At 43.3% G+C, this 23655-nt stretch overlaps 1 protein-coding gene across 6 annotated transcripts in view; it reads left to right on the top strand.

Moving 5' to 3' along the window:
- Positions 1 to 23655, top strand: part of MRAP2 (melanocortin 2 receptor accessory protein 2) — a 121565-nt gene that overhangs the window by 63857 nt on the left and 34053 nt on the right. Inside the window, exons 1-2 of one of the 6 annotated variants that reach the window (XM_077903189.1) lie at positions 12336 to 12352; positions 20369 to 20430. The exons of 1 other annotated variant lie outside the window; for it this stretch is intronic. In XM_077903189.1, coding sequence (XP_077759315.1) covers positions 12344 to 12352; positions 20369 to 20430 — 71 coding nt within the window. In that variant the 5' untranslated portion in view covers positions 12336 to 12343. Of the gene's footprint in view, positions 1 to 10057; positions 10403 to 10695; positions 10789 to 12335; positions 12353 to 20368; positions 20431 to 22591; positions 22769 to 23655 lie in introns of those variants that run through there. 4 more of the 6 variants (XM_077903190.1, XM_077903192.1, XM_077903197.1 and 1 more) reach the window with 4 other exon arrangements.

The raw sequence follows: 23655 nt of genomic DNA, 5'->3' as shown, positions 1-23655 counted from the left end.
GGTTTCCATTCTTCTTCCATATCTCTGTGTGGGCTCCTAGCCAAGTCACCGGTCCTTTCTCAGCCTTAGCTTCCTTGTGCATAGTGGGGAGAATCCTTGCTCTGCTCACTTCATCCAATCATCATGAAGTGAAATAAGAAAAAGACTGCAGAAACTTCTCTTTAAAGATTTTGTTTCTTTACTGGAGAGAGAGCACAAGCAAGGGAGAGAGGCAGGAGAAGCAGGCTCCCCACTGAGAAGGGAGCCCTACAAGGACCCTGGAATCATGGCCTCAGCCAAAGGCAGATCCTTAACCATCTGAGTCACTGGGGTGCCCCTACATACAGAAACATTTTGAAAGTATTTTAATGCATGAAATTTTTGTCTGTTTTGCTCACCTTTATAACTCCAGCATTTAAACCAATGCCTGAATCATAATATGTGCACAATGCATATTTATGGAATAAATGCAAGCCATTATAAAAAGCACTTTCATTTTCACTTTAAACAATTCGAAATTATGGTAATTGGATTCTTTTTCTATTTCACAAAAGGAAAGAACTCATTTTGCATGACATCTATCTATCTATCTATCTATCTATCTATCTATCTATCTATCTATCATCTATCTATCATCTATCTATCATCTATCATCTATCTATTTTCATTTTGTATAACTTCTAACAGTTACCACCCCTCAGGGCTGGAAAGGATCTCACAGAGCATCCAGTCCAGATTTGCAGGGTTACTTGAGTTCCCTGACTCAGCCCTTGCCAGGGGCTTGTCCAGCTTGCTGCAGATCACAGCCACTGAGGGGGCTGTCTCGGGGCCATTTGGCAGAAGTTCCCATCACTCAGCTGAAGCCTGCCTCCCCCTAAGGCCTCAAACCAATTCTCCCCCAATTCCTTCACCTTCAAATATTTGGCTGTCATCTCTCCCTGCCCTCAGATTTCTCACATCCAGGTTAAATTGAGTGGTTTCTCATTTATGAACTTATATGCTTCATAACTAGATTTCATGTTAATAGGATAATTAGAGATTTACAGTTTGTAAATAAAAACAAAACAAAAACTTTTACTAGTATACATCTGCTATTATTTATAGTGGGCTCTTGCAAAGGTGGTTGTTGTTAACTCCACTTGTGGGCATGCATCTGAAAAATCTTTGGAAATGTAAAATGAATAGTAAGGTACAGAGAGCATAACTGCTGTGTCTTTTGTTATATCTGCCATTATATAAGATAAATACAAATATTGCAGCAAAACTTATAATAGAAAAAACCTGGAATCTAAATGTCTATCAATAATGAGACAGTTGGAGTAATTATGGTACCTACTTAATGAACTATTACAGCCATTAAGGTTGATGCTTACAAAAATTATACAATAAAATAGAAAATGCTTACAATATAACAGGATTAAGTGAAATTGATATGTATTATCATATACATATATCATATCATATATACATATCATATATGTATATGATAATACACATATATATTCACATAAATTTACAGGTACTATATGATTATAATGTAAACCACCATGTTTTACAGCAGTCTAAAAGGAAATGCAAAAATGCTGTAATTGGTAGCTTTATGGTGGTGAAGTTACAGATGTTTTTTTTTCTTCTTTTTGGCTTTCCATAAAGTGCTGATGCTACTTTAAAAATGATAATTTAAATGTTTTTGCATTTAACATTTCTTTGATATTTTATACACAAGTACACATACTTAGATACATGCATGTACACATGTGCAAGCATGTGCGCACACATACATCTTCCCTTCCTTCTATTCCTCCTCATTATTATTCATCTTCTGTTATTCATCACATCACTGAGTCAGTTTCTACAAATAGAGACATGCCCTTTGGGGGCATCAGAAACATTAAGAATGGGTATTAGTGATGATTTGAGGAGAGGTAGAAGAACGCTGAATGATTTCAGCACATAGGGGAATATTTCTATCTTTGTTAAGCCGTAGTTTCCTCCACTGTAAAATGGGGATTGTGATAATAGCAGTAGCTATTTCATAGGGTTGTTGTGAGGCTTGAATACGATGTTTGCAAAGTGCTTGGAAAGGCACAGTGCTGAGTGTTATTGGCTTCTCCTCTAAGATAACTGTAAAATTGCAATGGATGGAAGTTGTGTGTGTGTGTTTATATAATGTGTGAGCTGTCAAGCAAGGCCTGAGGGGAAGGTGGCCAGGGTGACAAGACTGTGGCTGAGAGGTAGAGGCAGTCTCCCCTGGGGCTAGTCCCCCAGAGGCCTGACTTCCTGATGCTCCTGGAAGATGAGGGAGAAGCAAGGAGGGTATGCATAGGTTCTGGGCCAGCAGTGCTAAAGAGCCTGCAGAAATTCAGCAAATGCAGGTGACGGTGGGCTGCCATTGAAGCAGGTGGCACTTTAGGGTTTGCATCTGGGTCAATTTGTGTTTTGTGAGGGCAGGGTTTACTGGCTTGGTCATAGACTAAAACCAGAAAATGAAATCTTTCATGTAAAGATGATGAGTGCAGTAGACCCCCGAGGCAAAGGGATCAGGAAGAGAAAAATGGGGAGAAAGGTAGACTCTGTGGGAGGAAATCTTTCATGTAAAGATGATGAGTGTAGTAGACTCCCGAGGCAAAGGGATCAGGAAGAGAAAAATGGGGAGAAAGGTAGACTCTGTGGGAGGGTGAAGCCGTGCAGAGTTGCAAGATCTCATCTTGTCCTCATCTACCTACCTGCATGTAGGTAGGCATGCAGACCCAGAGATGTATGAATACTTGGGACACACACGTGGGCATAATCTCCAATATCAGAGCTGGAGTCAACATGTTTTTCCATTTTGGAATCATTCTTGCATGCCTTATACTGGCTGGGATATACTTTAAGGAATGATAGGAAGCAAGGAGCCAAAACAAACTATCTCTTCTTTCCATTTGCTTTCGGTGAGTCAATGAGCCCAGAGCCAATAAACTGCAGCTTTGTCATTATTGTGTGATAGTAAACAAATAAGAAGACAGCAGAAATTCACTCTAAATGCACAATTTGATTTTGAGAAAAACAAATATGAGTGTTAGAGCCTAGGGCTACGAGTTACCACTGAGAGACTGTAGTGTCTCCCTGGTGCACTCTGTCTCTCTCTCTCTGGTGGTGTAAAATGCATTCAGGTTGACATTTCAGAGTGGCTCAAAGCTCCGTCTTCCTGATTGAATGTCAAACATGAACTAAAATACATTAGATGTTTTGTCTGCTTGGTCCCACGCTCTGTGGGTGGAAGTCTGTGCTGCTCTGCCAGAGGAACAATAGGATTAGCTGCCAGAGGGAAGCTCCAAACAAATGTGTGAGCCCTGGAAGAGAAGGAATGGGATAGATACCATGAGGAGGGGTCCTGTCTGTGCACATGCATGTGTATGACATTCACTGGTATGTGTTTGCTCCATAGAATAAAAGGAAGCAGTTGGCAAGGGAGAGCAGTTTACATAGCACTCAGGAATAATTGCACTAATTTAAAGAGAACAATAGTATAAAGCCAAGATAAGGCACTAACATACAATATATGCACAGTACGGAAAAGGTGACAATTCTCAAATCATCTAGGATATTAGGTGGAGAGCTACCACTATTAATGACTTGGAAGAGATTCATGATTAAAAACGCTACCAACTGCAGCCTGCATACCTCACATCTTAGAAGTATCAGCATTTATTTTTTTATTTTTTTTTTTGAGATTTTATTTATTTATTCATGAGAGACATGGAGAGAGAGAGAGAGGCAGAGACACAGGCAGAGGGAGAAGCAGCCTCCATGCAGGGAGCCCGACGTGGGACTCGATCCCGAGACTCCAGGATCATGCCCTGGGCTGAAGACAGGTGCTCAACCGCTGAGCCACCCAGGGATCCCCAAGTCTCAGCATTCTAAACACCATTCTATTTATTTTCTGAAACTTAATTGAGCAACTATATCACTGAAGTGAGTTGTGCTTCCTGCCCCTTGGATAACTGCATCGTGGAGTGCCCGTGTCTGTGTGTGTGTGTATGTGTGTGATTTTACCTTTGATGTGAGTTGATGATGGATTATCCTGTTCTTTGAAGAAAACAATCAAGTTAGAGAGGTAACTGTGTTATATATTTTAACATCTGAAAACAATTGTATTTTTCTTTCTCATTTTCTTCATTTGGTTCTGGCCATATTTATTATTGGACTCTCTGAAACACTGCCAAATTTTCCTCACCCAGACAGATTAGCCATTAGGGATGTGTCCTTCTCTGAGACAGGTCTGGATTTTTACTGCTTCCTGCTGGGCGGATTGGCCCGGGTCCTAGTTAACTGAAAATAAGTGGAGCTGTCTCAGGTCCTGGGGCGACACTGAGGCCCTGCCTTCCAGATGCTGAAAACTGCCGGCCAGCCCACTGCCAGCAGGCCAGACCAGAAGCCACCTTCCTCTCGTTCTTCTCTGCTTCGTTTTCTCTATTTCCTCTCCTTTTCTGCAGTGAATTTTCCTAATGCCTCCAGGTTTTCTATCTGTTCATTCTGCTTCCAAGTCTTTATTACTCAGACACTTGGGATCATCCTTGCTGTGTTTCATCATTGTTTATCCTTTTCCATGAGAAATTTCTTAACTAGATAGTGCCATCCCGAATAGCTGGAAGGGAGTAGCTCTTTCGTTTGTTTTTGTATCTACCTTCCCCTTCCTAGAAGTTCCCCATGCCCTGTAGGATCCAAGACAAGGCAAGGTAGTTACCGCTGAATGAATAAAGGAATTTCCCAAAGGATGATTCAGATAAAATTTTTCTTTGTCTCTAGTATTTATGTTGATTTATTTTCTTACTCCGTTCCCCAGTATCTTATTTCATCAATTCTTTCCTCTCTCAAATCTTCAGCTTCTCTCCTCCTTCTGGGTCCTTCCTCTTAATCTATAAATATGTTTATGACTTTTTCATCTAAAACAAATTAATAAATGATGGTAAAACAAAACAAATACAACTTGCCACTTGACTCTGCATCCCATTTATTTATTCAGCATATGTTACTATGCCTACTGTGTGCCAGGAGCTTCAGTGAGTGCCTGATGGAGACAAAACAGTTGCTGCTCTCATGGAGCAGGAGGGGAAACCCCAATAATAAATAGACAAATAAGAAAAGCTCTAGTTACAGCTTTGCTATGCAAGGCTAGGCAATTTGGTGCCTCTGCCAGAAGACCTTCCATCGACCTGCAGGCTGAGGCAGGGGACAGAATATGGGGCTGGGGTTTAGTCCTGGATCCCTGGACCTTCCTATGCCTGCACAGAGGTCCTCAACAGTCTCACCTCCAGCTGCTCCTCAGCCTCCTTAAGGGAGTAGCCCCTTACTGCTGTCCTGACTCCCTAACCAACAGAAATCTGACCTCAGTTTCCAGCACATGACCTCTATGCAAAGACAAATGGGCTCTAGTTCTTAATCATATAACCTTGGGCCTTTGACACTATTGCCCATTTCTCCATCAGGTTCCACCTTCTCTCATTCATCTCCTATTTCTCTAGTTTCTCTCTCTCTCTGTCTTCCTTCCAGGTTTATATTCCAAGCTTCTGATACCTACCCTTTCTCTTCTCTTTGTCATTTCACTGTGTGTTCCTGGGGAGCAATTGCTTCCATTCCCAAAGCTTTAGTCACACCTCTTCGCTCCCAGATCCCAAGTTGTCTGAAGATTGTCACTCCCCTGTTCCCAAGACCTGCCTGTGACCAGTAGAGTGGCACTAGATTCCATGTTTAGGAAGGACCTCATTTGAGATTTAATGTTTTGTGGCCACCATATTAAATTTCTTAAAACTTTCATCTTTGAATTTGAACTTACGTTTTGTAAATCTATTAGTTTTCTAGGGCTATCACAATAAAATATCAGGCTAAATGGCTTAAACAACAGAAATGTATTGTTTCATTTTTTTAGAAACTGGAAGTCCAAGATCAAGGTACCAACAAGATTAATTTCCTCTAAGGACTCTCTTCTTGGCTGGCACATGGCCTCCCTTGGTGCCTCTCCCCATGGTCATCCCTCTGTGTACACAAGTCTCTGTATGCCTTTACTCTTCTTATAAAGACATAAATCAGATAGGATTAGGGCCCATTCATATGGCCTCATTTAAACTTAATCACTTCTTCAAAGGCCCTGTCTCCAAATACCATCATATTGTGAGGTATTGGGGGTTAAGACTTCAGCATAAGAAGTTGGGGTGGGGTCATAAGTCTGGTAGGGCAATGGAGCAGGCACTGAGCGTTTAGAATCTTGGTTCACTGTCGTCCTGCTTTCCACTGCCTCCCTGGTAAACGTTCTCAGCTGTCAGCTCCCTACTTTCTGGTATGTTGACTGCCCAACTACTCCCTCCTTCTGTCCTGGGAGGGTCAGGGGTCAGCTATCCTTACCCAGGGCTGGCAATGCACTGCATATTTGGAGATGATTTGGCAGGAGTGAGCCTTGTGCCTCCCCCCATTCCTGCTGTTGCCATCCCTTGTGGGTTTGCCTGTGTTCTGTGGATTGGGCAGCAGATCGTGGCAAGGGAAACTGACTGCCCCACCTCCTGGCCCTGGGGCAGTCAACCCCTTGGAGAATTTCACTAGAGCTCTCAGACCTCTTCCCTGGAACGCACACATACAGACATCCAGAAATTTGTACATTTTCAGAGGGTAATGGGCTCCATGCAGCCAATCCACGGACCCCTTGTGTTTTGACCGTGCCTACCTTTCCAGCTTCATCTCAGTACTGCTCTTACCATGCTGCAGCCCCCCTGTATCATTGCAGTCATTCCCCGGATGTGCCTTATTCCTCCTTGCTTCCATATTTTTGCATATGCTCTTGTCTTGCCTACTGTATGCTTTTCTCCATTATCATTGTAACACAGTATTATATATCCTTCAAAATTAAAATTATATTCTATCTTCTCAGTGAATCCTTATTGTCATTATCTAATCTAAAATAAAGGGCCCCTTTAGGGCCTCTCCTCATCCCTTTGATAAGATTTATAATGCTGAAGTCTGAGCATTTCTAGCTTGTCTGTCCCTTCTACTAGATCGCAAGCAGTTTTGAGGGCGACAACTCTGTTTTTCCGTCCGGTTTTATGGAGATGTAAATGACAGACATCACTGTATAGGTTAAAGGTGTGTACCATGATGGTTGGACTTACGTATATTGTGAAGTGATTGCTGCCACACATTTAGTTAGCATCCATTATCTCATACAGATCCAGTAAAAAGAAAAGACAAAAACAGGACAAAAGTTTCCTCATGATGAGAAATCTTAGCACCTATCTCTTAGCAACTTTCACATATATCCTGCAGCAGAACTAGCCACAGTCATTGGGTCCTACATTATCTCCTCACGCCTGCCTACTTATCTTATAACTGGAAGTTTGTTCCTTTGGATCACCTCCCTTCAGTACCCCAAGGACTGTGTTTGAATCATTGCTATTTTGTCAATGCCTGCTGCAGAGTAGAGACAGTAAATCTAAATATTGATTGAAAGCCCAACGAATGTATGCATCAATGGATGATGGAATAAGGAGCAGCATGAGCTTGTAGTGAAGAGCATGCACCTCGGAGTCTTGGCTCAAGCAATGATTAGTATTGTGACCTTGGAGAAATTACCCTTAAACCTCAGTTTTCTTTCCTTCTTTCTCTTTCTTTCTTTCTTTCTTTCTTTCTTTCTTTCTTTCTTTCTTTCTTTCTTTCTTCTTTCTTTCTTCTTCCTTCTTTTCTTTCTTTCTTTTCCTTCCTTCCTTCCTTCCTTCCTTCTTTCCTTCTTTCTTTTTTTAAGATTTTATTTATGAGAGAGAGAGAGAGAGAGAGAGAGGGGCAGAGACACAGGCAGAGGGAGAAGCAGGCTCCATGCAGGGAGCCCGATATGGGACTTGATCCCAGGACTCCAGGATCACACCCTGGGCCGAAGGCAGGCACTAAACCGCTGAGCCACCCAGGGATCCCCAAACCTCAGTTTTTGAACGTCAGAATGGGGTAAATAGAATGTAGCTCAAAGTAAAACTGTTGTCAATGTATATTGGCAATCAAAGCTATAGGTACATATAACTCAGTCTTGCACTAAATTACTGGGGGCTTAAAAACTATTTTGGAATGAAAAAACAAAATTAAGGAACACCTGGGTAGCTCAGTGGTTAAGTGCCTGCCTTAGGCTCAGGGTGTGATCCCAGAGTCCTGGGATCGAGTCCCACATTGGGCTTCCTGCATGGAGCCTCCTTCTCCCTCAGCCTGTGCCTCTGCCTTTCTCTTTCTCTGTGTCTCTCATGAATAAATAAAATCTTAAAAAAGAAAAGACAAAATTAAGAGACAATGAAATGGTGTTTTCATAAATTAATTTATTAACAACAAAATACTCATTAAAGGTCCACTGGGTACAAGGCAGTATGCTAAGATTTGTGGATAAATTAAACAGGGACTATGGAGGGACAGGAGGAGGCTGTTTTAGAGCTAAACTTCAAATAACAGATGCTGTAAGAGAAGGATCAGAGTTTAGAAGAAGAATTCATTTGTAGCTGGAGCAATGAGGAAGGCTTCCTGAAACCAGTGGCATTTGGGGCAGGGAAGAAGGGAATGGATGCAGCCAGGAGAAGGCATCCTAGGAGAGAAACGGGAGCCCCACTATCCTATTGATGGTGTCACTTGCACAGGAGGCTGCAGTCCCAGCTCCTGAAACTGATGGTTCTTGATCTCTGCCACATAGGACAATGTGCCCTAGTTTTCTGCCTCATGAGCCTTTGGGACTCTGCCCCAAAGAAGCTATCCGATTCTGACAGCTAAGGCAGAGACTGGTTGGTTTGCTGTTGCCTCAGTGCGGGTGGTTCTGCTACCCTGCTCTCTGATGGCTTCACTGCTCCCTGCTGACATGCGTACAGGCTCCAAGGCTGGGGTGATGGATGGTGTCCACATAAACGAGCGTGTGCCGCTGAAAGCAATGCACAGAGTTAGGAGACGACTAATGAATCTCATCACAGATGGTCAGATTATGTCATTGAGAACTGAACTGCCTGAGGATGAGGATTGTACACACAGCAGTAAAGATGGTTTGCAAAATAGTTCATATTATGAGTAATAATGAGACTAGCAGCTGAAAAAAAAATCAATGAAATCAGGAAATATTTTTCTGACGCTGTGAGATGGAGTTAATCACACAGCTACCAGCCTGCCTGTGTGCTGCTAGAGTTGCGTTTCCCCCACTGCACTGTAGTCCTGTTTTTTTTTAAATAAATTTATTTTGTATTGGTGTTCAGTTTGTCAACAAACAGAATAACACCCAGTGCTCATCCCGTCAAGTGCCCACCTCAGTGCCTGCCACCCAGTCACCCCCACCCCCAGCCCACCTCCCCTTCCACCACCCCTAGTTCGTTTCCCAGAGTTGGGAGTCTTTCATGTGTAGTCCTGGTTAAACCACCCTTGTGGGGGCACCAGGCTTCCTGAGCTCCTCCATTTACAAACCTGTGGCCTCAGGCATTCGTTTAACCTCCCTAAGCTCCAGTTTCCTCATCTGTAAACTGGCAATACTGCCTGATAGGGTGCGCCAGAGTAGTAAAGGAAATGCCTCCCACAATTAAGAACATCTCAGTCCGTGGAGCATAGCAAGGGCTTTCTCCCCCGATGCCAGCAGAACTTGCTTTCCCAGCTTCAGTTTTTTTTTTTTTTTTAAGATTTTATTTATCTACTCATGAGAGACACAAAGAGAAGTAGAGACACAGGCAATTGATCTGTGGCACTATTGTATTGCTACAGATTTCAGGAGAGAGAGCCAAAAGAATGAAGCTAAAACACATGCAAAAAGATTAAAACCAGTTTTGAATGCTTGGGAGCAAAGGAGGACAGGAGTTTACAAACACAACTTAAAATATGTTGAGGATGAAAAACTTACATATATATATTTTAAAGACTTTATTTATTTATTCATGAGAGACACAGAGAGAGACAGGCAGAGGGAGAAGCAGGCCCCATGCAGGGAGCCCAATGTGGGACTCGACCCTGGGTCTCCAGGACCACGCCCTGGGCGAAGGCGGTGCTAAAGCGCTGAGCCACCCAGGGATCCCCCTCATCTTCAGTTCTTTACTCAAAGCCACCTTCCCTTTGGGGCCACCTCCCCACCAACATCCTTTAAGCCCTTCCTGAGTTACTTTTCCTCTATAGCTCTTACTGCGACTGCAGATGCTACGCAGGTCCCGTATTTCTGGCTACTGGGTGCCTCCTCACGGGAATATAAGCTGCAGGAGGTGGTACCCCCGGCGCCCGGTCCGAGGTCTGGCGTGCAACGCGGACTCAGCAAATGTTTCCTGGGAGGGAGGAGCGAGCCACGTCTGCTAAGTCGAAACTACTCTTGGTCCAGTCCTATCCTTTCGAGGCCCTGTAGGGGGGACATTTCCACGGTCCGTTTCCTCCAGCGCCCAGAAGCAGAGGGAAGAAGTGAATTGAGGTAATTTTAGCAGCTCGCGAGGGAGGACCCCTTGGCCTTAGTGAACTTGCACTCGACGCGGAGGCCCCCGCCTAGATCTCTCTCCTGCGTGCCCCCCCCCCCCCTCCTTGCTCAGCTCATTAGTCAAAACTGGCCCGAGGGACCCGCCGCGGAGCTGGGGCGGGCAAAGAATCCTCGGGTTCCTCTTCCCTTTCGTCGCGAGCAGGGCGCGGCGCCGCAGGGCAAGCCCGGGGCTCCGGAGGCGGCCCCCGCGCCCCTCGCCGCCCGGGCTGCGGGGCGGGAGCGCGCGTCCCCGCCACACCGCGGCGCCTGGAGCGGCTCGCCGAGGCCCGGGCGGCCGGAGGAGGCGGGGCGGGGGCGGCGCTCAGGCCCCTCGGAGCAGCCAGGTAACCGCGGCGGGACGGGGCGCCCAGGGCCACGCAAGCCGAGGCGCCGGGGTCTGGGGGGTCTCGGGGGAAGGCAGTCGGGCCCCATCGGGTTTGGCGGGGGCTTTTAGTCGGGGGGGATGTTTGGGAGGGCGGCATCGGCAAGGGGACAGCCGGGTTTTGAGGGTGCCCGGGGGCAGCGGTGAGACCCCGTGCAGAGCAGCCCGCGGACGCCAGCGTCCCGCCCGAGGCGTCCGGAGGGGCTGGGCGCGCTGGAGCGGGGGGCGGCGCGGGGGCTTGGGCGGGTTCCCTGCCCTCGGCTGCGAGGAGGGCCCTGGGACCCCCCCCCTCCGGTGAGAAAACTTCCCGCGCCCCGGGCCGCCTGCCACGGCTGCGCCCTCCGACGGAGCCCCTCTGGGCGCGGGCGCCCTGCGCATCCAGGGCGGACGCTTGGCCGCTCGGGCCCGGGGCGCGCGCCCCCCGCAGGGGCAGGGTTCCCAGGATCAGTCCGGGCCTGTCAGTTCGTTCCTTTCGTTTGCACTGGGGCGCCTGCCTGCGGGGCGTCTTGCTGATTAGAGGGGGACAGCTGTTGCGTTTTTCTTCCTGTTCCATGCTTTCCGCATAATTAATTGAGGAAGACAAAAGGTGGCCTCATTGGAAACTTGTTCTGAGGCTTTGTGGTTTCCGCAGCGGTGTAGAGGACTTGAGGAATCCCAGCTATTACTCAGGATTTAAAATCGTGACACAAGGAAACATTTAATGGTGTCCGGAAAGCAAAGGGGACGCGCGGGGTGGGGGACTGTCCATGCTACTCCAGGGAAAAAGCACACTTCCATATAGATAAATCCTCATGAAAGCCCCAAAGGTAAGGGGTAGTGTTTCCAGTTTGCACACGGAAAAAAAAAAAAAAAAAAGAAAAAAAAGCAACTTAGGTTGAGGTATAAGAGAAGTTCTCCAACCCAATCCCCCAGTCAATAGTGGGGTGTAGGGGCCTGAGAACTCGGACTGTGAGGCCAGTGGCCCTCAGCTACATCAGGTGGGGTGCATTACCAAGAAGGCAGGCAGGAAAGTGGTCTGGACCTGCCAAGGGTAGGGTCCCGAATGGGAGAGGCTTCCACGAGCTGGGGTGCCCACGTCAAGGAATTAGGTTCTGGTCAGGAAGATCATCCGGTGTTTGCGGAAGATGAGACGATATCAACAGGTACAGGAGAAGGCAGGGTTGCCCCCGGTTTATTTCTCGCTGGGAGCAAAGAAATAAGACCCCTTTAAGAGGTCTTGAAACCCGACTGGGCTGGATTTCTCAAGGTCCAAATAACAGGCATCCGAAAGCAGTGGGAGTGGTCACAGTCACCTTTGAGCTGGCTTGATAGAGGAGCATCCGGACAGACTTTTCAAAACAGACAGACTTGGATCCTGGCAACATTCCAGAACAGCTTTGTAAAGGAGAAAGCTCAAGACCTCCTAGGAAAGGATTTGCAAAGACCATTTATGCCAAACTAACTTCTTTCCCTTTTCTAGCAATTTACCCGGTTGCCGGTTGGGACACGCCATATCCATCGTTTTTCAAATGTGGGTTATGAACATAGTGAGTTGCACCAGCCTTTTTTTGAAAACATGACCTTAAATAGAAGGGAGGAGAACACACCAGAGTGCGTTATATATGCAAGGGAGAATATTGTTTTCTGAAATATGAGTCAGTGTATTCTGTGTTGTTTATCCTGCCCCCTCTGCAGAGGTGTGCATCCTTACCTCTGGCTGCCCCCACTGGTCCTTCTGGCTAACGCCACTCGGGTGGGAGTCACCTTTTACTGTGCAAATTATATCATCTGCATTCTAGAAAATGTAGCCTTCCTCCTCTTCCGTTCTCTAGACCTGATAATTTGCCAATCAGAATTCCTCTGAATCCTTTATTTTTGACCTCTTATTTATTTTTTGAAGCGTTTAATTCCAGTTAGCATACAGTGTTATCTTAGTTTTAGTACAATATAGTGATTGTACAATTCCATACATCACCCAGTGCTCATCACAACAGGTGCACTCCTTAATCCCCATCACCTGTTTCACCAATCCCTCCACCCATCCCCTCTGGTAACCCGCAATTTGTTCTCTATAGTTAATAGTTAACAGTTAACAGTCTGTTTCTTGGTTTGCCTCTCTTTATCCCTTTGCTCATTTGTTTTGTTTCTTAAATTCCACATATAAGTAAAATCATATGGTATTTGTCTTTTCTCTGACAGACTTACTTCGCTTGGCATAATACTCTCTAGTTCATCCATATAGTCACAAATGGCAAGATTTCATTTTTCTTATGCTGAGTAATATTCCATTGTTTATAAACACTGCTGCTGCTTTATCCATTCATCAGTCGATGGACATTTGGGCTCTTTCCATAATTTGGCTATTGTTGATAATGCCGCTATAAACATTGGGGTGCATGTATCCCTCTGAATTATTGTTTTTGTGTTCTTTGGGTAAATACCAAATAACGTAATGACTAAATTGTAGTAAATTTTAAAGCTAGATTTTAGCTTTCTTGGGAAGCTCCATACTGTTTGCCACAGTGGCTGCACCAGTTTGCATTCCCACCAACAGGGTGAGCAGGCTCCCCTTTCTCCACATCCTCACCAACACATGTTTTGTTTCATGTGTTGTTGATTTTAGTCACACCTCTCAGGTGTGAGATATTTCATTGTATTGACTTGCAGTTGATAAGTGATGTTAAGCATCTATTCATGTGTCTGTTGACCATCTGGATGTCTTCTTTGGAAGAATGTCTATTCATGTCTTCTGCCCATTAAGTGTATTATTTGTTTTTTGAATATTGAGGTTTATAAGTTCTTTTTTTAAATTTTTTACTTATTTATGATAGTCACAGAGAGAGAGAGAGAGAGAGGCAGAGACATAGGCAGAGGGAGAAGCAGGCTCCATGCACCGGGAGCCTGATGTGGGATTCAATCCCGGGTCTCCAGGATCGCGCCCTGGGCCAAAGGCAGGCGCCAAACCGCTGCGCCACCCAGGGATCCCGAGGTTTATAAGTTCTTCACGTATTTTGTTGACTAGCCCTTTATCTGATATGTCATTTGCAAATATCTTCTCCCATTCCACAGGTTTCCTTTTAGTTTTGTTGATGGTTTCCTTTGCTGTGCAGAAGCTTTTTATTTTGATGTAATCCCAATTGTATATTTTGTTTTCTTTGCTTCAAGAGACCTATCTAGAAAAGGTTGCTATAGCCAGTGTCAGAGAAATTATTGCCTATGATCTCTTCAAGGATTTTTATGGTTTCAGGTCTCACATTTAGGTCTGTAATCCATTTTGAGTTTATCTTTGTGTATGGTGTTAGAAAGTGGTCTAGTTTCATTCTTTTGCATATTGCTGTCCAGTTTTCCCAGCACCAGTTATTGAAGAGACTGTTTTTTTTTTTTTTTACCCCATTGCATATTCTTGCCTGCTTTGTTGGAGATTGACCATATAATTGTGGGTTCATTTCTGTGTTTTCTATTCTCTATTGATGTATGTATCTGTTTTTGTGCCAGTACCATACTGTTTTGATTACTACAGCTTAGTAATATAACTTGAAGTCCAGAACTGTGATGCCTCCAGCTTTGCATTTCTTTTTCAATATTGAATTGGCATTCTGGGTCTTTAGTTAATAGTTTAACATTTGTTCTTCCAATCAATGACTATGGACAGTCTTTCCATTTCTTTGAATCATCTTCAGTCTCTTTCATCAGTGTTTTGTAGTTTTCAGAGTATAGATCTTTGGTTAGGTCTATTCCTAAACCAGACCATTCCTGGCTATCTATTTTTGGTGCAATTGTAAATGCAACTGTTTTCTTAATTTCTCTTTCTGCTGCTTCATTCTTAGTGTATAGAAATGTAACAGATTTCTGTATATTAATTTTGTATCCTGTAACTTTACTGAATTCATTTATGAATTCTAGTAGTTTTTTGGTGGAGTCTTTCAGGTTTTCTATATAGAATATCATGTCATCTGTGACTAGTGAAAATTTTACTTTGTCAATTAGGATGCCTCTTTATTTCTTTTAGTTGTCTGACTGCTGAGGCTGAGATTTCAAGTATTATATTGAATAAAAATGGTAAGAGTGGACCTCTTTGTCTTGTTCCTGACCTTAGGGGAAAAGCTCTCACTTTTTCCCTACTTAGGATCATATTAACTGTGGAGTTTTCATCTTGGCCTTTATTATGTTGAGGTATGTTCCCTCTAAACCTACTTTGTTGAGTTTTTATCATGAGTAGATGTTGTACTTGTCAAATGCTTTATCTGCATCGATTCAAATGATTATATGGTTCTTGTCTTTTATTAATGTGATGTATCCTGTTGATTTGCAAATATTGAACCATGCTTGCAACCCAGGAAAAAAAATCCCATGATTTATTTTTAAAAATGTTTTAAAAATAATTTATTCATGAGAGACACATAGAGGCAGAGACACAGGCAGAGGGAGAAGCAGGCTCCATGCAGAGAGCCCGACACGGGACTCAATCCTGAGACCCCAGGATCAAGCCCTGAGCTGAAGGCAGACGCCCAACCACTGAGCCACCCAGGCATCCCCCATGATTTTTTTTTTAATGTATTGTTGGATTTGATCTGCTAAAAGTATTTTATTGAGGATTTTTATGTCTGTTCACCAGAGGAATTGGCCTATAGTTCTCTTTTTTGTGTGTGGTATCTTTATCTGGTTTTGATATCAAGGTAATGCTGGCTTCATAGAATAAATTTGCAAATTTTCCTTCCATTTCTATTTTTTGGAATAGTTTGGGAATAATAAGTATTAGCTCTAACTCAAATGTTTGATAAAGTTCGCCTGTGAAGCCGTCTGACCGAAGACTTTTGTTGGGGTTTTTTTTTTGACTACTAATTCAATTTCTTTGCTGATTATCAGTCTTTTCAAATTTCTATTTCTTCCTGTTTCAGTTTTGTAGTTTGTATATTTCTTTTTTTTTTAATATTTTTTTTTCAATTTTTATTTATTTATGATAGTCACAGAGAGAGAGAGAGAGAGAGAGAGGCAGAGACACAGGCCGAGGGAGAAGCAGGCTCCATGCACCGGGAGCCCGATGTGGGATTCGATCCCGGGTCCCCAGGATCGCGCCCTGGGCCAAAGGCAGGTGCCAGACCGCTGCGCCACCCAGGGATCCCCTGTAGTTTGTATATTTCTACAAACTTGTCCATTTCTTCTAGGTTGTCTAATTTGTTGGCATATAGTTTTTCATAGTATTCTTTTATAATTGTATTTCTGTGGCATTGGTTGTGATTTCTCCTCTCTCATTTGTAATTTTATTTGAGTCTTTTTTTCTTGATAAGTCTGGCTAGGGGTTTATCAATTTTCTTGACTTTTTTTTTTTTTTTCAAAGAACTAGCTTCTGGTTTCATTGATTTATTCTATTTTTTTTTCAGTTTCTATATCATTTATTTCTGCTCTAATCTTTATTGTTTACTTCCTTTTGTTGGCTTTAGGCTTCATTTGTTCTTTTTCTAGCTCCTATAGGTGTAAGAAGAGGTTTTTATTTGAGACTTTTCTTGCTTCTTCAGATAGGCCTGTATTGTGTACTTTCCTCCTAGGACCACTTTTTCTGCATCCCAAAGGTTTTGGACCATTGTGTTCTCATTTTCATTTGTTTCCATGTATTTTTTAAATTTCTTTTTTTAATTTCCTGGTTGACCCATTCATTATTTAGTAGCATGTAATTTAACCTCCATGTATTTGTGGTCTTTCCAGATTTTTTTTCCTGTGGTTGACTTTTAGTTTCATAGTGTTGTGGTCAGAAAAGGGGCATGGTATGACTTTGATCTTCTTGTATTTGTTGAGACTGGGTTTATAGCCTAATATGTGATCCCTTCCAGAGAATGTTTATTTTTGACCTAATAATGTTTTTAGTGTGACAGTGACTTGGCTCAATGCTTCCTAATGCACAGTCTCCTTTACTATTCACAGCTAGGTGGCTGTGGCTATTTACATTTTGCAAAGTGGGGTTCCCAAAGCTAGGGGCATACAAATAATTCATCACTGGTCCCTGCCCCCCATTATGGATCATCCAAAGTGTGTCCTGGCTTTGCAGAAGCATTTTACAAAGTCTCATACTATCCCTAAGGATAAAGTCGGGGAAGAGAGGATGTACAACAAGGCTCTGTCCCTGTCCCTGCACCTCTTTGATATTATTCACTGGGAGAAAGACATAGAGGGGACATATATCCGAGATGTGGCAACTCTAAATCTGGGAGGGTACTCTACGAGGCACATTTTATATCTGGACAAGAGATAATAATACAGAAGGTTGAGCTCACAGAAGGTTGAAGTTCTAGTCCTGTATTTAGGTTCATAGTCAATTTAAAAAGTAAAAGATGGATTGGCCTCCTGAGTAGCAATTCATGTGAAAAAAAAAAATTCCAGGGATTTCAATGCCCCACCCCCCCAAGCTCTGAATGGACCATCATGTGAAGTAGCAACTCAATAGCAAACTTAGGTTGCACTGACAAGGACAGACCATTGCTTATAGACATTCGTGTGAAGCTTATTATGTGCCAAGCATATTTATGAGTGTTTTGCAGCTTTATCTCAATCCCTGTAACAAGTCCATGAAGTAGGGAATATAATCACCATTCTCATTTAACAGATAAAGAAGTTGAAGCACAGAAGGATTAAGTAATTTGCCTAAGATTACATAGCCAATAAGTAGTAGAGCGGGATTAGAACCTGGGCCCATAATCACTATCATCTACCTGACTGAATCAAGGGAGCCCAGGGTCCTTCCACCATAGCATCCCCTTCTGGTGGCCCCTTAGTAAAGGACAGAAATTAACTTCGCAGCATCCAGAGGAAGATAACTGAAGACTAGGCCATAAGAGGAACAGTGAGTGTTTAACCTGCCGGAGAAGAGCTCTGGCCAGTTATAAGGCCAGTCCTCAGATATCTGAGGAAGAGGAAAGAGGTTTGTCCGATCAAGCCAATGCTGGGTGATCTTGTGTCAGGAGTGGGGGAGGATTCTTCACCAGTGAGGTAGTATTGACTTTTATGTCTCTGAATGCCCCTTTCAATGGTTGAATTCCTCAACTTAACTAGATATGTAAGAGTAAAATACACTTTAAAAATAATTGGGAATTAATAATCTATCCTAAACATTTACGTGTGTTTATATATAAAGTACTGAATTCAAGTTTTGACTGAGCCACACATTCAGATTATGTGAAAATCAAAAGGAAAGTGCTAGCTCCCCCCCTCCCCCCCCCCAAGTAGAAACTTTAATGTAGATATTTGAGAACTTTTTGTTAGGGCAAGAGATGCCAGAGGATTTCCAGGTGGGACCATGTGGGAGAGGACTGGCCTGGGGCCACTGTAAATTCAGCCCAAGAGTGGGACACCCTAGCAGCTAGATTTTCCAGAAATTCAGAGGCTAAGGTAAGAGTGAGCAGTCAGTCAGCTGAAGGAAAATGAATATCACTAAAGCACCCATAAACAGTGTGTGCAAAGACAGTTAATACAATCCTGTACTACTTTGATCTTGGTGGGGTGAGAAACTGGCTGACAGTTGGACATCAGGTAGAAAAAAAGAAAAGAGGTCAACTTTCCCTCAATCCCTGCAGGAGACCAACATGCAGCAGGACCTAGCTGGCGTAGGGCAGGACATTTAATGTTATAACCAAGTTGGAGTTTATTTTGTTTCCAGACTGCACATTTGAATTCTTTTGGGACTTTTAAGTGGTTGCTTGAGCAGAAAAGTCATAGGATCTACTCAAGTGTTCATCTGAGAACAGGGAGGGTAAATCCATTGAATCCATATTAAAAGGGCAATGGAATAGAATAATAAATTTGACATTTGATCAGGTCCCATAGTTGTGCCAGCTCAGAATATGGATTATATATGCTTGGTTTGAACTAGTGAAGAGTAATAATCTGTTTGCTTGATGTTACATGTGTTTTAGACGTGGAGGCAGAAACACTTAGAAAAGGAAATATTTACTTGCCTACAGCTCAAGGGAGTCAGGCTCAGAAGACTGGCTCATCAAATAAAAACACAATAAATACTTAAGAGAAAATACTCCATAAGATTATCAGAGTTCTCAAGTGTACATTAATTAGTCTATTGTTCATGGTTGAAAGCAACTTTTGCGCATGATTACCATATTCCCCAAAGTCATGACTTATCTTTAGATATTCTGTAGCAAATAAAAAGGAAGAATATTGTTTTTCTGTAGGGAGTCCAGGTTTATGGGACATGTTCTGGGTTTTATTTTGGAGACCAACTTTCAGGCAGGATGATCATGTTATTTTTGGCTTATCTCAGGGCGCAAAGTGATTTTTCTTTCTGACCGGAGAATAAGAAATGCTTAGTCCAAGATGTGGTTTATGTATATAATGGAATATTACTCAGCCATTAGAAACGACAAATACCCACCATTTACTTCGAGGTGGATGGAACTGGAGGGTATTATGCTGAGTGAAATAAGTCAATCGGGGATCCCTGGGTGGCACAGCGGTTTGGTGCCTGCCTTTGGCCCAGGGCGCGATCCTGGAGACCCGGGATCGAATCCCACGTCAGGCTCCCGGTACATGGAGCCTGCTTCTCCCTCTGCCTGTGTCTCTGCCTCTCTCTCTCTCTCTCTCTCTGTGACTATCATAAATAAATAAATTAAAAAAAAGAAATCAATCGGAGGACAGAAATTATATGGTCTCATTCATTTGGGGAATATAAAAAATAGTGAAAGGGAATAAAGGGGAAAGGAGAAAAAATAAGTGGGAAATATCAGAAAGGGAGAGAGAACATGAAAGACTCCTAATTCTGGGAAACGAACTAGGGGTGGTGGAAGGGGAGGTGGGCTGGGGGTGGGGGTTGACTGGTGGCGGGCACTGAGGTGGGCACTTAACGGGATGAGCACTGGGTGTTATTCTGTATGTTGACGAATTGAACACCAATAAAAAATGAATTTATTAAAAAAAAAGAAATGCTTAGTCCTATTAGAAAGAGGAGAAAGTCTACATTTTTTACTTCTCCTTCCTTGCAAACATGATTCTTTTATCCATTATGGTGTTGCTGAGATGTGAAGTAAAAAAGCAGAAGTTGAGCGTCTTTTTATGGGATGCTAAAATTATGGCTATTAAAGTCTGGGTAGAATTGTTTGTGTCTCTGTTACCAAGATCTATGGGATTTTCACTTGACTAGAGAACATTAATAAATTGTATAACCCTTCAAGTGCAAATAATTTATAAGCTTCAAATAATTATCCTCCCCAAAGGTGCCTTCATTTTCCTCGTGTCCTTGATAACAGCAAAAACAACAATTAAAGGCAAAGGCGGGGCAGCCTGAGGGAGCTGCTTCCTACAGGTCAGCTCTACAGTTGCCTAGTTGATCAAGAAAGACTTCTTTCTTCAAGATAAGTGAGGATATGTGGGTGTATTCAGCACCTGTCTTTCTATAAACCTTTGTGCAGATTTTCCCCCAAAATATTCTCTTGTAAAGAAAAAAAAAAAAAAAAAAAGGAAAGAAACAGATGAAGACCTAAAGATCTGGAAACTGTATCCTGTAAACTGACATATATTCCTACCAGGGCTCCACTAAGATCTCCATTAAATTACTTCAACAGGAGAGGATGATTAACCCACATTTCTGGGATGCTGAAGCAGAGGCCAGGGCAACCAGAACCAAGTATGTGTTCATCTTGAACATTCATTCATTTGATATTTGCAGTTTACTCTATAACATATCTGTACATATTTAATATAAAAAATCATCTTTCAAGGCTTCTCTTAAAAGTGATGATCCAGGAGGATGATCCAGGTATGTTCTAAGACAGGGGGCTGACATCCCCAGTACCTAGGAAGGCAGAGCAGGGAACTGACTTTCTGACCCTTGCTGTGCTGGCTTGGTCCGGCTCTCTTCTGACCAGCCCCTCCCTGCAGATGAGGAGCCTGGAGCCTGCCTGGCCTTGCTCTCCCAGACTATGGTTGGCATACAATCTGGGATTGTACTAGGTTGGCAGTGGGTGTGGTAGCTGGAGAAACTAGAAGAGACCCACATCCTAGTTTAAGAATCCCAGATCGAGAAGGATAAGATGATGATTAGAAAATGTAGCCTTCCTGTGGCTCTGTCTGGAGCTCTGCTTTAGTTTACATTTCTGTTTCTGTGGAATGGGGATTGAAACACCTGGTCCTTCTTTTGGCTTGTTTTGTCAAAAGAATGATTCAGCTCAGGGCTGTAAAGAACAGTGAGTGCTGTTTGGAGGCAGATAGCATGAGCAATAAATACAACACAGGCTTGTTTGCTAGATCATCCTCAAAGTGATTTAAGATATGGCCAGTCTCGTTCTCCTTAGCCCTATTATGCCAAGTGTTTCAACAACTCCAGTAATTAAAATGGAAAGGGTGGTTGTTTCCCTAGTACTGTTAAAATGGTAATTCACCTGGCTGTGATGTTTTATAATAGCAGCCCTATAAATTGGCAAGAGAATTCAGCGACAGGCGAAGTCTGATCCTGAGGGAGTCTGATTTATACTCTCATTATCTGAGAGATTCTGGTAATCCATGGGATGGGATTTGAAGGAAGGGAGACAGTCCTCTCGGGCTTGGGCAGGGCTCTCTGGGTGAAATGGTGACTGAGCCCTACTCTCAAAGGATGGCAGGAATCCCAGTGGGGGTAGATGACAGTCCACGCTGGCAAGTGGAATAGAGTAGGCAAGGGCTCAGAGGGACTGTCTTTGAGCTCTCCCCCACCTGGCTCCTGTGCTATAATGAGTCTCCCTTTTGTGATGAACCTGTTCACCTGTTGCCTACTTGTGTCATCGGGTTTTTGTGTCACACCTTAATCTCCCCATGTGCATATTTGAAGGGCTGACATTTAACAGGAGAGTTCGGTTTCAAATACAAGCCCAAATTCTTTGAGGGCACAGGCCTTGACTTTTCAACGTCCACTAAATCTTTCATGGTTGAGCTCATAGTGTTTAAAATATCCTCAGTGGGCTGAATTGACCCAAACTAGTTTTAGCATGTGCAAAACTAGTGAGTGCTCTTTCTTCCTGAAGGAACGTCAGAAATGTATTTGTTGAAGATGGCATATAGTGGGGCAGATTAATGACATTTTGAAAATGGTTTTCTTTCCAGAAATATATTTATTTTTTAGGTACAGTAAAAGTGGTTGGTATAAAGCAAGTCATTTTTAATGGGCTTTCTAGGACAGTTTTTATCTAATTAATCAAAGCTGTATTAGTTTACTATGGCTGTCATAACGAAATACCAAAGACTGAGTTGCTTACACATCAGAAATTTATTTTCATACGGTTCTGGAGATTATAAGTCCAAGATCAAGGTGTCAAGGCTGGTTTCCCCTGTGAACTAAGGGAAAGATCTGTTCTGGGCCGTTTTCCTTGCTTTGTAAGTGGCCATCCATTGGCTCCTTCTTGTGGTTTTCCCTCTGTGCACAAGTGGCCTTGGTGTCTCCGTGTGTCCTTATCACTTCCTGTAAGAACATCAGTCAGATTGAATTAGGGCCTACCCTGACGCCTTCATTTTAACTTACTTTTGTAAAGACCCTGTCTTAAAATATAGCCACATTCTGAGGTATGGGAGGTAGGTATGGTAAGGCTACAGCATTTCAATTTTAGAGGGACACAGCTCAGCCTGTGACAGCACCATATCCATACTGCACTATGTATATACACACACAGGCACGCATACACAGTTTTTACAAATAGACACACATCGTTGACTTTGTGCCGCAAATGGGAAGCGACTGGGTATTAAGTTACAGAATCATTGATTCTGTAGAAAAGCAATCTTACATTGTCCCTTTCAGTCCTTTCCTTTGGTTTCAGAGAGAATGAATATGTAAGCCATTTTAGTCAGCTGTCACGTGAATGCAGGGGACAGAGGCGATGTAATGCGCACCCACGTAAGAGTATCTGCTTGCTATGAAGATGTGGATGTCAGACTGCTAACTTTCTTGCAGAGGACCACTGTTACTGCGAGGTTATCTCTTCCTCACTTAGAAGGTGCTTAAAATGACTTTTTGTTTATGGGACGCTAATTGTCTTAAAAAAATTTCCTTATTTGGCAAAACAAAAAAAAAAAAAATGTTGGACAGTTCTGTTTTCCAAGGCCATGAATTTTAGCTGGTCTCCAAAAAACATTCCCCCAGGGCCTTGAGCTAGTTTTAGGAGATTATGTGCTTCCTCTTTGTGACTTTATTTTTTTAAGACTTACTTATATGAGAAAGGGAGAGAGCACGTGTGTGCAAGCTATGGGCAAAGACAGAGGCTGAGGGAGAGAATCCTCAAGCAGACATAGTGTCAGACACCGGGCTTGATCTCAGGATCCTGAGGTTAGGACCTGAGCCAAAATCAAGAGCCAGGGCAGCCTGGGTGGCTCAGCGGTTTAGCGCCACCTTCAGCCCAGGGCGTGATCCTGGAGACCTAGGATCGAGTCCCACATTGGGCTTCCTGCATGGAGCCTGCTTCTCTCTCTGCCTGTGTCTCTGCCTCTCTCTCTCTGTCTCTGTGTGTCTCTCATGAATACATAAATAAAATCTTTAAAAAAAAACAAAAAAAAACAAAATCAAGAGCCAGCTGCTTAACCCACTGAGCCACCTGGGTGTCCTGTCCTCTCTGTGACTTTAAAGGTAATCCACAAGAATGCTCTGGAAGCTTTGGAAGGATAATATGTAATGGACTTCTGCTGAAATGAGGTTGGCTAATGACAGGGACAGCAGAAGGTGAAGCTGGTCAGAAGGAGAGCTTGGGGAGCAGTCAGTGCATTTCCATGCCTGGCGGAGGTAAGGGGACCGCAGCTAGGCCAGCACCAGTATTCTCACAGCTGCCCAGGGCTCTCTCCGACACGGAGAAGGAGGATTCCTCCCAACCGAGACAGAATATTCCTTTTA

The sequence above is a fragment of the Canis aureus genome, chromosome 7, assembly GCF_053574225.1.
Source record: "Canis aureus isolate CA01 chromosome 7, VMU_Caureus_v.1.0, whole genome shotgun sequence".
Classification (NCBI taxonomy): domain Eukaryota; kingdom Metazoa; phylum Chordata; class Mammalia; order Carnivora; family Canidae; genus Canis; species Canis aureus.
Note: the sequence above shows the minus strand (reverse complement) of the source record. Positions and strands in the feature narration are given on the sequence as shown.